This window comes from Rhinolophus sinicus, chromosome 18 (assembly GCF_057876585.1).
Source record: "Rhinolophus sinicus isolate RSI-liver-muscle chromosome 18, RSI-T2T, whole genome shotgun sequence".
In the NCBI taxonomy this organism is placed as follows: Eukaryota; Metazoa; Chordata; class Mammalia; order Chiroptera; family Rhinolophidae; genus Rhinolophus; species Rhinolophus sinicus.
The window spans coordinates 23027085-23041850 of NC_142518.1; the positions used below are offsets into that span (position 1 = coordinate 23027085).

Genomic DNA, 14766 nt, shown 5'->3' on the forward strand with positions numbered 1-14766 from the left:
GAACTTACCATCTTGCCTAACTGAAACTTTATACCTGTTGAACAGCATCCGCCACTTCCATCTCCCCCCAGCTCCTCACAATTACCTTCCTATTCTGCTTCTATGAGTTTGACTAGATAATCATCCATCTTGCTTTCGTGTATCTACTTCCGAATAGACGTGAAGATAAGGGATTGGAAGATCAGATAAATCTAGCCATTGTTTCAGATAGTCAGCAACATGAATATTCATAAATGTGATGAAATTAATTGGAAACAAAACTGAAAACCAAAAGGATACATTTCAAGCCTGAAATGATTATTTTTTAAATCGAATGGTACTCCATGAGAAAACATTTTTGCGTGTTTAGGAGGGAAATGTTTCACAAACTCCCCGTGGAGATTTATTTGTTTGGAAGTCTTTTAAACTAAAAGTTGTGTTCTCTGCGATCAAGGGCACAGCTAGAATACAGTCCAGCCTGCTCGCAGATCTGTGAAACTATAAAGGAACAGTTTAGTGCCCACACAGCATCTTGAACAGCTGTTTGACTTTCAATCCTAAGGCTGGGTTGCGTCCAACAACCACTGGGGAAGTCACTTCCTACTGACAATAATGTTGTTAAGTTCTGAGCTGACCTTGAGAAATCACTGGTGAAAATGCAATCTGTCCCCACGGTCATTTGGAGAGTTAGGTTTGAGATCATTGAGCCTACACCTTAAAATTGGGAAATTCCTTCTGAAGGAACAGTATAGATAAATGGATTAGGAATCTTTGTGACAAATTAATTTATATCCATTCTCAAGATATTTGGCCAAAATTTGAGTTTGTCAAGTGTAAGTGGTGAATAATTTCTGAATCATACCATTTGTCTCTGTCTATCAACATAACCCAAAAATGGAACTGTTGTTTTGCTCCACGTGTACACCCTCATTCACAATTATTTTGAAGTCTTTCGTATCTCCATAAATGGCATCCTCATTTCCCCCCATTTGTTCATAGACTTGAGAGTCATCCTTGACTCTTTGCTTTCTCTCACATTCCACATCCCATCTATCCTAAGTTCTATCATTTAGACCTTCAAACTGTATCTTGGATCAAATAATTTTTCACCATACCCATCCTTTCCACTTTAGTTCAAGTCAGCATTATCTCTTTCACAGATAACTTCAACAACTCGCCTAACTTGCTCTCTGCTTTCGCATCTGCTCTGCCAAGCATCAATTCTCCATAAAGCAGGCAGAGTCAACTTCTGAACACAAAATTCAGAACACATCATCCCTGCTTACGGTCCTCCAGTGATGTCTCATTACACACAGAATACAATCTACCACCAGACTATGGCAGACAGGACAATTCATTATCTGACCTTTGTCTCTCTCTACCACCTGCCACTAGCCTATCTTGCTATTCCTTGAACGCCCCAAACCTGTTCTAACATCTGGGCTTTTGCATTTGCTGCTCCTTCTGACTAGAATGCTCTTCACTCAAGGCCTTTGTTTGGCTCCTTCACTCACACAGGACTTTCCTCAGGTGGGCCACTACCTCTCGATCTTTCTCTATCCCTGTTTTGTTTATTTTCCCTTCAGAGCACTGACCGAATGTGATTTTATATATTAATTTATTGGTTTACTGTGTATTTCCCTCATTCAAATTTAAAGGTCCATGGGGGCAGAGCCTTGTTTTGTTCACTATTGTATCTTCAGCCGTTGGCATAGAGAAGACACTCAATAAATAATTACTGAAAGAATCAATAAATTCTAGGAGTTTTAGTTATGCTACTGTTTTTCCCAAATGGATTTTTTTGGGAAAAGGACGAACACAGAAAAAGAGCAGGAGCTCATTTGTAATTAAATGAATTCGTGTAAAAATGCTTTGTAAAGACAAAATACTATACAAATATTATTTTAAAGAGTATTTGCCAAGATAGAAACATATTTTGACATGGTTAGAAAGAGGACTTTGGTAGAGAAATCAATTTGTAAATTATTCATATTTTATCTTGTTATTATCATTAAAGAAAAGTAGCAAATTCTAGATGACTCTGTTCTCAAGTTTTGATGATCTAGCTAGTTTTCAGAAGACTTCCTCAGATGCCTAGAAATGTAGCTCTAAAAATAATGTAAAATCTTTTCTATTCAGCATTGCTAAATATGACTAAATAAAAGATCAAACTTATACAAAAGTAGCTTACTCCATCAGTGATGAAGAATAGATAAAAAAGATGTCTACTTCCTCCATGATCGCCAAGGAGATATTTTAGAGTGGATATAACTAACAGTGAATTTTGCAGGGGAACCAAATTTGTTTGGAAAATTCAAGGGGCCAGGTCATCAAATACTGGAATGAATCACTTTACCATAACTTTTTTTGTTGTTTTTCAGAGGTGATAGGGAAGAATGCATTTCTTTTTTTTTTTTTTTTAACACAGAGCTGACTTGAGTTTTAACATTCACAAATGGCACCCAAAGACAGTTTCTATTTCTGTGGAAAGAAAACACAGAGAACTCATCAAGCTAACACACATATGAAATGTACCCAAAGGAAGCAGGCCAGCATTGATAACAGAATTAAGTTAAATAAATGTATAATCTACAACATGATTGCAGGATAACTTTATTGAATTTTGGAACCTCTCCCTCATTTTGTGGTGACTTCTAAGGAAATCGAACATGCATAATATATGACCGGACAAATGAACAAGTAAACTACTTTATTCAAGCCTTTCATTTGTCAACAGCATCCCACAATAATGGCTTTCTGTCCACTGTTTTAATAATGTATGTATTGATTACTTCCATCTAAATCTTAACCAGAAAATCTTAGGAAGCTTTGAAGATATCCTTAATGGTCTTTAGGGAAGGAATTATAGAGATTTTTAAATTGAAAGATGAAAACCTAGTGACAAACAATTTCATTAGTAAGAATGCAAACAAAAAGTCATTACCTATAGTGTTCTTATAATCAAGACCTAATCTCCATTTGGATTTGGGGTAGGATGAAGGGAATTAAATAAGCTCATGGTTTATTGCAGCTCTCCTTAGAAATTCTCCACTATGATTTGCTCCTTTAAAACTCTCTCTAGGTTAATCATGGAAGTAGACAAGTCATAAATATCACTTTAGTGACTGCTCAAGTAAAACAAAGGAAGTCAGTTTTAAAAATATATCTGGACCAGAATAATACACACTAATTGAAAACGAGTCAGTCTAGTGAGGCAAGTAATGAGGAACTGTAAAAGCCAGGATAATGTATTCAAAAGATATAAAAATTGGTCAGTTTGTATTTGCTAAGGCACATTTGAGCTTTAATTATTTATAACACTTCACCGCATATGGAGCATTATTTTATTAATTAGTCTTGAGAGCCATTCCAGTTGCAGTGGTTATGCTGCCCAGCTGGTTTGGGGAACACAGATCTACTCCCATGAGTGTAAAAATTGCTTTGGGGAGTGAGACTGCAGGCCCCAACTACCCGAGAACTGTCTCGGAATTTTACCTACAGGAAAACCATATACCCCTCCATCACAGTAATTGAGACTGACTATATATTTTCACTTTCAGTAAATAGTACAAGACATGATTTTTTGCTACAAAGTTTCATCATTAGTCTGCAATGATATACAAAGAAAATATAAATTACCCAATTTATAAACATCCTGATTTACCAAAAAGTGAAAAAAATATTTGATTATAGTTTCAACTTTTGACGTTTTAAATGGGATTTGTATTCCCATAAAAAGCAACAACCAAAGGCATTAACCATTTACAGTAGATAGTACGTGGTGGTTAAAAAAAAAAGGATACACCAAATACATGGGCAACAAGTTTATGATACAAGTGACCCATCTTGGTATCAAACATTCTATATAAACAGTATTTGAATCAAGCAACCCATAAAGCAGAAGATAATTTATAATCCTGGAAACATGCCAAAGTAAAATGAATGTCTACAAATACAAAACCTGTCAAAGACTAGATCTGGACAGTTTTGTACCAATTGTGTTTTCTTTCTTTCTTCCTAAGTGAATTCAAAAGATCCAACAGAGTTGCAAGGCTTTTCCTTTTTTTTTTTGTCTACAGGCAACAAAAGCATTACCAACCAGACAGTCATCCCACTACAACTATAAAGGGCTACTGCATAAATGTGCCAAATTCTGAGTAAACAGGGTGCTAAATTGTTCTCTCATTAACAATTAGGAGTGATGATATTCTTTGAGGGAGGAGAGCGTTTTGTGAGAAGTATTTTTTAAGGATACAAAGAGAAGCTCATGAAAACACTGGGCCAGACGACAAGTAAAAACAGTGGGCATCAAAGTAGCTCCACACACTACAAAAGGATGCTTAGTTGGGAATAAACAGAAAAATCCTCCAAGTGAGGAAGGAAAATCACTCTCTATTCTTTATTTCCCTGCCTCTGGTTTCAGTAGGCTAGAGAAGAATGAACAAAATTAAGATTAGTTCATTGGTTTTTCTCCTCTCTTCCTCTCTCCTTACCTTCCATCCTTAATTCCTTTGTTCCGTCGTCTATTCAATGTTTACCATGTACTAGACACTTTATTAGGTGTGGGTATAAAATGACAACCCTCTCTCCCAAAGAAGGTTGCTTGGAACTCATGATTTTGTGAAGGTGGGTGACATTAATCAAATAGTCACACGTATCCATGATGATAAAGAACGCTAAGTTATAGAAGGAAAAGTAGATGGTGTTATGAGAGTGTATACTGGGAGATGGGATCAAATGTGGGTATCAGGGAATAGCTTGCTCGATGTCTGAGCCAAAATGTAAAGGATTACTAGATGTTAACTAAGACATTATAAGAGAGTAATTAATGGTTTTAGACAGAGGATCGGCACATTCAAAGCCAAGTTAACTTATGGAGGAGTATGACTAGAATCTTAGTCCCCTGACTTGTCCAATGTTTCATCTTCTTTAGTTTCTGGAACTAGAATAAAATTACCCCTTTTGTAGAAATTTTGTCTCATTTCATTATGTCATATAATGCATTCTATTTAAAATGCCCATCCTTCTCAATGAAAGCTCTTCTACATACACACCAGAGTGTTTTGACTATTTATTCAAAGTTGGAACATTAAAAAATCAGTATTATACCTTACCACAAAAACTCATTTAATATTCTGAATTAAATGAAGGTGAATGGCTAAAAAAGAAACTGGCAGTTTCCTTGGCAATTTTTTTGCAAAGACTCCCACATCTTCCCTCATCTTCTCTTCCCTTTTTGTAATCTTCTATATTCTTTTCTCTGTAATAAGATAAACCCTTGACCTTTCTTCAAGATGCCACCTTTGGCTGTGTCTCCATAGAGATCTTTCCTTTAAGTGCTGAACATATAAAAGCAATACCATTTTATCAAGCTTTTCTTATTTGGTAGTAATTTTCTTGGTTCGCTATTCATTACTGTTTATATACGTTTTATTCTCATTTCAAATACACGTATCAGTATCTATTGTATATCAGACATTTTGCTAGTTACTAAGATCTTGGAGGTGAGCAAGACCAAATCTCTATCTTCCCCACTCAAAGCTTAGTAGAGAAGATGGAAATATAATGGAAAAGAAAAGAGAAAAAAAATTGACCACTGCTAGTGATCAACTAGTGAACAACTAGTGACCATTGCTAGTGATGCTAGTGAACAACTTGTTATTCTGAAGACTGGAAAAGTAGAAACATTTATGCTGCTCATCCTGTATGAACAGTATCCTGGATACACAAATAGTGGATGAGTGAACATTTTTTTTTTTCCAGTAGAAGTACTCCAGCTAATAAAAGAAGAAGAAATGATAGAAATAGGCAATTATCACATTGCAACCCCTAGCCATTGATCCTTAACTGCCCAAATCACACACAAAACAGAGAAGACAAGACATTATGTGTCTCCTGATGATGCTCCATAGCAAGTAGTCAGACCTGAATATGATCAAACCTGTAGAAACTGTACTTTTCAATATGGTAGTCATTAGCCACGCCCAGCTACTGAGCGCCTGAAATGTGGCTAGTCTGAAGTGAGTTGTGCTGTAAATTTTTATATTGATTACATGTTGAAATGACAATAATTATTGTCTTGTAGTTAAGTAAGATATAACCATTAAAGGAAACTGTGTGAAATGTATAGGGAAACACTCTGTACTATTTTTGTAACTTACTGTGAATCTATGATTATTTCAAAATAAAAAGTGAAAAAAAGGAAAGATTTAAGAGACAAGTCTACCAAATGCAATGTGTGGACCTTATTTCAGTTCTTAAACTACCCTCCTTCTCACCCCCCAAAAAACTGTTAAAATATTTAAGACATATATGTGAGAAATGGAAATTTGAATATTGCCTGGATGTTTGTTGTGATAAAATTACTGATATTTTAAAAGTATTATAGTAGCATTGTGATTACATTTAAAGAGTCAATCCTTACATTTTGGAAATACTTTCTCAAATACTTATGAATTAAATGATCCATGCCTGAGATTTGCTTGAAAATAATGGAGGACAGGGTAGAGGCATAAAAGAAGTAAGACTGGCCATGAATTCATAATTGTTGAAGTCTTGATTGATACATGGTTATTTATTATAGGATTCTCTCTGCTTTTGTATAGTTTTAATATTTTCCATAATAAAACATTTTTTAAAACCACCAAAAGAGATGGGTAACTTCTTAAAGGATATTATTAATGCAGACATTTAAAATACAATGGCTTGGATTATTTATAATTGACCCTTAGACTAGAGGAGTCAAAAAAATTTCTATTCAACTTAATTTTAATCAAAACTATTTTTAAAATAGTCATTGAATGCATACTATATGCCAGGCACTAGGATTAAAATCGTCCTACCCTGTGTACATCATTCTGCTTCTGAACTGTTGGAAAATCGCCTCCAATCGGTGCCTGCCGGCTTAACTCATCATCTTTCAGCTGGAGCCACACCAGAAGTTCTTGCAGAGAAAGGTGCAGACGCTTCCACTGGTCAGAACTGGCTTCCAAATGGGATCTGAAAAATAACAGGAGCAAACGATATCAGAATATCTAGAAGGGTAACTGAGGATTCTGACAAGACCATTAAGATACCTTGATTGGTTAAGTTCCCTAGCGTATGAAACTGTTGTGAACTACATAGCTGGCTATCTGCTTTTGAGAGCCATATAATGGGGGTATTTTGATGGCAATTTTGAGGAAAGGCAGTGTTTAGCCCTATGTTTATTTCCACATGCAGAATTCTGAGATTTTTGGCATGAAATATACACTGGAAAAGGATTGCTTTCCCATAGCTTTGCAGTCGATGATTCTTAATGTTTCTGGTAGAAAAAACTGGACCCAGTGACTAATATAAAACCACTCAGTTTTTGTGTGACTCATGTTAGTACTGGAATTCTTTCCGAAAGGTCTCTCCCCACATTTTTGACTTTTCCATTTCTACACCCTAGACAGCCTCTTCCATTGACTCCTTCCATCTGGCATCTGTTCCTTTCCGCTGCTCTTCCCATATGCTTCTCCTTTTCCTCTACCCTTCTTTATTCGTGTGCACCTGGGATTTGTTTTCACCAAGTTCCAACATTTTCCGTTTTGCTTCCTTTGTGTAAAATGTACTGAGACAACAACTCACGTGGAAAAGTAAAATCAGACATTTGCCTGAAAGCCTCCCCCAAACATGAATAATTTAGGCAAGAGACTGAGTGCTTTACCATCAGCTGTATTTAGAACATGTTAATCTGTGGAAGCCATTTAAGAACACACAGATGAGGCTCTGTGCTATGAAATCCATGTTCCACTTGAGAAGGTGAAGCTCAATTAATAAAATAAATCATAATCCAGAAAACAAAGAAGAAATGCGGAATGCTAGCAATGCTCTACCCTCAACTAAGTCAAGAATTATACCAATCTATTACCAGCAATTACTAATTAATTCATAAAAATTAATGTTGACTATAATGAAAATATGAAAGTCTCTAATGCTGCAAAGATTGAAATGTAAAGCAACCGGGTAGAACATTTTCCTTTGCATTTGGTAACTTCTCCTGACATTTCAAATACAATTCTCCTACTGGCTTTAGTCAAATACAATCTGCAAACAGTAACATGTACTGAAATTAAATTGTTCGAAACTTTCTGAAGCATAATTTGATGACACATAAAAGTCTTTAAAGTGTACAAATACAATGGCCCACAAACTTAAATTCAAGGAATTTATACTGAAGAAAGTCATTGAAAAAGCATGCAAAGAGACAGGTAGAAAATGTTTATAGTATCATTTATGATTGACACAAAACAGAAACAACTTAAATATTCAACACTAGGGAATTGGTTACGTATATAATGGTGAAATCATATAATGCAGTGCTCAAATCTATGAACCCTATGCAATGTTCAATGTGATGGTGTAGGCAAATATTTATGGATATGGAAAAGATCACCCTTTCAGTTGCCAAATGAGAAAACAGGTTACAAAAATGTACACAATCTATTTTTTCTGAAACGTTTGTCTGTGTGTATGTTTTTCTGTGCACATGCTTTAACATGTGTGAAAAATTCTGACATGACATCTAGTTTATCTCTCAGAAGTGGATTTACAGGAGCTGCATTCCTTCATCTATATACTTCTGCAAACTGTCAGAAGTTTTTCTATTATGAGCAACAGAAACATTATATTCAGAAAAAAAATGAAGGCATTCCCATCAGAGAAATTAAATCGTTCAAGACTCTAAGGGCATTTATTATCCGATAAATAAATCATGAAATACCCCAAATAGCATGAATTAAATATAATAGTGCAGATTGCTTATAGGGTAGAGGTCAATTCTTTTATGTTTCTTTTCCTTCCTACTCTTTCAGTTACAACTTTTCCATAAGCCTCAGTAAGAATTCCCTATGAAAGATTTTAGCTGTGTAACGGCATGTAATGACTATTGGTTACGGGGATTCCCTGGGGTGTCTGGAATTTGCAGCTGGGACCCCTTGAGGGTAAAAGAGGCTGTCAAGCAGGACATTTTGAAAGATAGGTGGAGAGAGGCATAGTCCCGACACGGAAAAGCAGCAAATGGGAGAAGAGATTCTGACCTCATAAATATTTACTGAGTGCCTCTAAGTCCCAATAAGGCACTGGAAGTAGGAAAGGGGAAGGTAAGGGAGAACAGAAAGATTCCTAATGCTTGGCCTCTCTCTACCTGGGACAGGAAATAAAATATCCCCGTGGGGAAAGTCTAGAGGAGGACAAATATGCACAAGATAAGAAGCCTCCAGCTGTTGCTTCGTTTACATAGCCCTTGCTAGGTTAAATGGTGCTGACTAATTATTAGCAGGCCAGTGAAACCCTTTATGCCCCCTAAAAGAGAAAAAAACAGCTTTGAGATCCAGGGAATTCAGTTCTAAAGGATCTAAGAGAAACTCCATAGCATGAGATAAGGAGGCTGTTAGGGGCCAGGGACGTAGAACAGTCAAGATAGTTAATAGAGGAGCAGAAGAAGGATCTGAGCCCATCTATGGCAAAAAGCTCTCATGTGTCTGGGTGAGGGTACCTTATTCATCCATAAGGTATGGAGTTCTGTAACATTTCAGCATGTTTGATCACCTTAAACACATACCAAATGACTGTTTCTTTGTTTGCCTTGCTAAAGCATGAGCGTGAAAGGCAAGATGTGATATGAGGACAAAAATTTAAGCAAAAGTCTTATAAAGGGCAAAGGACACTAGGTAAGGGCTGGAGAGGAGAAAGTCAGAGAATGGCTTCTGATTTAAAATAACATTTACAAAGATATCTGATGAGGCAGAAAAGGGTTAATAAAGGTGAACCTGAAGGGGGACTGCCCAGGCCTGCATCCCCTCCCCAAGAACTGCCCAGGCACATCCCCTAAAAATAAATCTAAGATGTCTAAACCCTCATAAAAAGAGAAGATAAGACCCTACTGGTATTAACAGTTTCTTCACACATGCGCTAACTGCCAAAATCTGTCCATTAGTTGAACTCCAGCCTAATTATAATGCAATTAGAATGGAATGAACATAAAGGCTTGCCTTCTCCCCCCACCCGCCCTGTGGGTTTTTCTGGATGCATTCTGCGTAAGAGTATGCGCAGAAAGAAAATAGTTATATAACCAACATATGTCAATCAAATGACCTCAGTCTATGCGTCATATCTCCTGCCATAAGGAAATTTACCTACACTTTCCTATATAAGAAAAAGCTAACCTAAAGTTAGGTGTAGTCATCTGCCCCGGCAACATCTAGACCGGCTTCTTTCTTCTTGAATAAACTTATTTCCTTGCTCTCCTCATTTCAGCCTGAGTCTGTGAATTCTTTTCACCTTTTGCGACCGACCAGGAGTTAATTCCAATGACACAACAATATCCAATCTAAAGTCACTGTTCTCAAAGTTCAGTGTGCTTAAGAAAACCTTGAGTAGCTTGTTTAGTGTACGGATTCCTAGGTTCCACCTCCAGAATTTCTGTATATTTAATAAGAACCTTCACAACTCAGCAGGTGAGCTCCAAGAGTATTCTCTGAGAAAGAATTTCTTAAACTATTTCTTTTTTTTTTTTTTTTTTTTTTCTGATCAAGCCTCAAATTTTTTATTGCAGCTACAAGATTATATGGGTTAGGGTAAACTGGGCGGGGAGTGAATGAGGAAGGAGAGAGCGGAATGAGGAAGGGGATTTACTTATCAGAGAGGTGACCTTCTAAGGGCAAACTGACTGTTCCAGGTTTTAGGTCATGTGCTGCCGGATAGCATAGTTTCTCTGAGTCAGGCTCCTACATCTCCTCTCTCTTTATCTTTTTAAGAGAGTGAGCCTTAACCAAGACGGGAACTCAGGGGTCTCAGACGACCCGAATAACGTGCAAGGCGTAGCCTCTGGTGTCTTTTTTGGACCAGGGGTGAGGCAATTGTTTTGACTTAGGCACCAACCCCTATGTAGTCTGGACATGAGTTCAGGGAGAGCTGAAATTGGGTCAATCGGGACCCTCCCTTGCAGTACCCAGTCGCTGCAGCCGTCTGGTGCTCAAGCCCTTTAGATCGGGCCGACACGTTTTCAGCCACCGTGTCTGCTATATGTTTATATAGCTGGAGCCTGTTTGTAACTGGTTGTAATTACCTTCCGGATGGTCCATCGTGGCCAGGCGTTGATAATGAATATGGATAGGTTTGGCCTGAATGTTATCTATTTGTTGTTTGATGAATCCTGTCAGTTTATTAAATGCCCAAGGTCCGAGGGAGACAAGTAGGAGTAATCCTAGAATGGGGCCCAGGATGGGGAGGAGGACAGGCAAGAGACCATGAAAACTGGTTAGAAAGGGGTTGTCAAGAAGTTGTTTTTTGCGTTGAAGATCTTCTTGGAGTCTCTTGACCTTGTCTCGCACTATGCCGGATTTGTTGGCATAGAAGCAGCATCGTTCCTGTAAAGCTAAACAGATCCCCCCTTGTTCCGCTGTTAGAAGATCAAGCCCTCGTCTGTTTTGGAGTACTACTTCTGCTAAGGAATCGACCTGGTCTTGAAGGTCATTAATAGTATCTGATAGTGTGGTAACACCATCAATAAGTTGGAGAGAGAGCCGTTGATAAGTGTCTACGGACACTCCTACCCCGGCAGCACCTGTGGCCATAGCGGCGGTTATACCTAGTCCTGCCATAAGGGGAATAAATGCTAGGGCCCGTTTCTGTCGTCCAGGGAAAAGATCAAGGGCTGGTATAGGAAGTGACTGATCTCCGGGTAGAATATATCTGGTAAGAGAAAAGCCAGCGCACAGAGGCCAGTCCAATTGGTGGGGAGGGCCGTGAAGGCCAGGCCGTTGCCGCAGATGAAAACATGATTAGGAGCGGGGCAGGCAGGAGCAGTGGAATTAACAATAGCGGTGCAGTTTTAAGGGAAAGAAGCCTACATCAAGGGCATTCCTGGACAAAATGACCAGGCTGTTTACAATTGTAACAGGATTTTTGATTGTCCTGTGTGAAGCTTTTTAGTGCGGCTCCAATGGCTAGACCGATGGCGTGAGACGCCCCGACACCAGAACAAAGTTTAATATAGTCTGAGAGGGAGCCATTGCGATGGGGGCGGATGGCGTTTTGGCATGTGGCATTGGCATTTTCAAATGCAAGATTAAACTATTTCTTATGTGCCCCAAATATTACTTGTGGGTCTCCACAGGGGAAAGGTGGTATTTGTCAGTGACATGATTTTGAAGGAGATCTAAATGTAATGAAACACTATGAGCTCAGAAAACATTTTCTTTGGCCATACTAAGCTTCTGAAGTGTTTTCAAGACAGAATTCTAATGCATTTGTTGTAAGCAGCTGCCCTATTTCTATTTTCAAGATTGTATACCGAATATTTCTAAATGATTAACCTGTTTGTATTTGGAATATCTCTTCCTGAAAATGCTTCCTTCTAGTTGTAATGATGACCCTCCCCCTCCCCCCCACCTCCCCACCCCTGTCCGGTTTTATCATAGGCTGTTAGGGCTGGAAGAAACCTCCAAGATTGTTGTTTAACCTTGTTTTATAAATGCGGAAACTGAGATATAAAGGTATAAAGACAGCTGCTGAAGTACAGAACTTGAGCTGTCATAGTAAGACATGGCAAGTAGATATTACAAATTTTTCTAATATGAGGAACTCCTTAACCTTAGTGGTTTTAACCAAATGTTTCGGATCCCTGAGCAAAAGGCTTCCTACTAACTGGCAGAGACACTCTATTTACCCCTACCCACTCAACAGAAAACAACAGAGGAGGTTTGAAGAGGCACACTTAGCTTCTGTTTTCTATTCATCTCTATTAGTGAAGACAAGAGCTTAGGGGTTACTAGCTTTCAACAAGGCAAGTGCTGATCTTTAATAAACAGATAATTTCTACAATTTGTAAGGTTTAGGTAAAACGCTGAACCTTTAGGTGTGTTGGAATACATTGCTCGGTCTTTAAGGAACTCTTCAGTGTCAGGACTCTAAGAATTATAGGGGCTGCTAAAGTGATTGTTATTTCTCTAGACACAGATATTTCAAGTGTGATTTAGTTGATGCCTAGTTCGAAATCCTTAATAAAACTTTACTCTGAATGGCATGTATTTTTAAAGCAAAATGTGTTATATTGAATTCACTTTTCACTTTGACTTCCTTTATAAAACTAATGATATATCCTTGTATATCTTTGGTACCCTTGTGTAATAAGATAGCTCTTAAGCATACAGAAAGAAAAGGTAAAAATGCAGAAATAATAAGGAACCACAGAAATAAAATGGGAGCTATGGGGCTTTAAATAGAGAGAATTAAGCTCAAAGAGAAGTAAACATTTTTTTTTTTTCCAGATGGGTCATGAACTCCAACTTTCAAATATAATTAACATTCTAAGAGTAAAAGAAAGGTCAGAGATACTCAACGTCCAAGTTGCATTTTTCTCTCAAAGGTAGAAAGACTCTGCCTCCTTTTGCTCTTTCTTTGTTCTCCATTATAGAAAAACTTCTAACTATTCTAACTTCTAATACCATGTACTGTTTTGGAGATTTATTGCTGCTGTGGACTCTATAATGTTGGTGTTCTAGCCTCTCAAATTAATGCTCAAAATTTCAGAAAAGTGAATATTTGTATATAACATTTACAAATTTTTCTCCCAACTATAAAATCTCAAAGAATGTAAATTTTGCTGAAATTGAGATAGAAAAATTATAAGCAGACATGAAAATGGCTGAAGTAGACGGGATTAAGGCAAATACCATAACAAAGCCAGAGGAAACAACTTTAATAGTTAGTTAATAGATTCAAGTTGCGGACCCGCCAGAGTAATCACTCAGGTGTAGAGGGGGAAGGCCATTCAGCTTGTAACAAAGCCATTCAAGCTACAGAGCCCACCAAGATTGAGTGCCTAGGTACAGGGAAGGGAGCCAATCAACTTGTAGTGAACAATTTCAAACTGCAGAGAACATGCGCAGTCTGAAGAGATAAGGTAATAGCCTCTTGTCAATCACAGGTGTCAATCAAGTGGTCCCACAGCTGGACAGGAACAGCTCATCCCAGATAAGACCCCCAGGCTCCTGCGAACCACACCTTTTTCAGCCTTGCCTTTGTTCCGCCCGCTCCAAACCCTTTGGAGTGTACTTTCTCTTCTAATAATGGCCTTGAGACACTGCTTTCTGCTCAGGCCCACTTTTTTGAAGTGTACGTTTTCTTCTAATAAACTGCTTTTTTTTTTTTTACTAGTTTACCACAGTATGTCATTCAATTCTTTGCTTGAGACGCCAAGAACCTGGACATTGCGCTGAGAAGGGCCCACTCTCTCTTAACATATTTTGAGGAGCCAGCCAGGAGCAGCTCACCGATTCCCTGCTCCTCCCCGCGACCCCCAAGCTCGGCACTGCAGCAGCAGCCAAGAGGAGGGGCCACAAGAGCGTGGCTCCTGAGCACCAGGCCACAACCTGGCTGCCACCTGGCCACTGCAGCCACTGCCAGGCCTCTGCGAGTGGCGCCCACGCTCCCATAGCCACCTTTAAACCCACTTTTCTAGCTTACACTACTACCTCATCTTTCTTTTGCCCAACCTGATGGTCCTGGGGTGGGGGCATTCCATTTCGGAACCCCTCTCCTGTGAGAGCCCTTTCTCTTATGCCTGTTCTCTTACGCTTTTGCAATAAGACTGCTTCTGCGTAAACCTGGCCTCTCTGGATCTGTGTTTCCATTTTTCGGTAATGGTGGGATCACATTCCTGAGACAATACATCAGGATCCTAATTCAAAATTATGTTGACAACATATGTAAATTATCATAGTTAATAGTATATACAATAATCTGGAAAATCTATTGGTA

The 14766-nt window shown here is 38.3% G+C and overlaps 1 protein-coding gene across 9 annotated transcripts in view; it reads right to left on the reverse strand.

Moving 5' to 3' along the window:
* DMD (dystrophin) overlaps positions 1-14766 on the reverse strand; it is a 2122179-nt gene that overhangs the window by 357578 nt on the left and 1749835 nt on the right. For all 9 annotated transcript variants that reach the window (XM_074323910.2, XM_074323908.2, XM_074323912.2 and 6 more), the window contains one exon: positions 6822-6978. In XM_074323910.2, coding sequence (XP_074180011.2) covers positions 6822-6978 — 157 coding nt within the window. The remainder of the gene's footprint in view (positions 1-6821; positions 6979-14766) is intronic.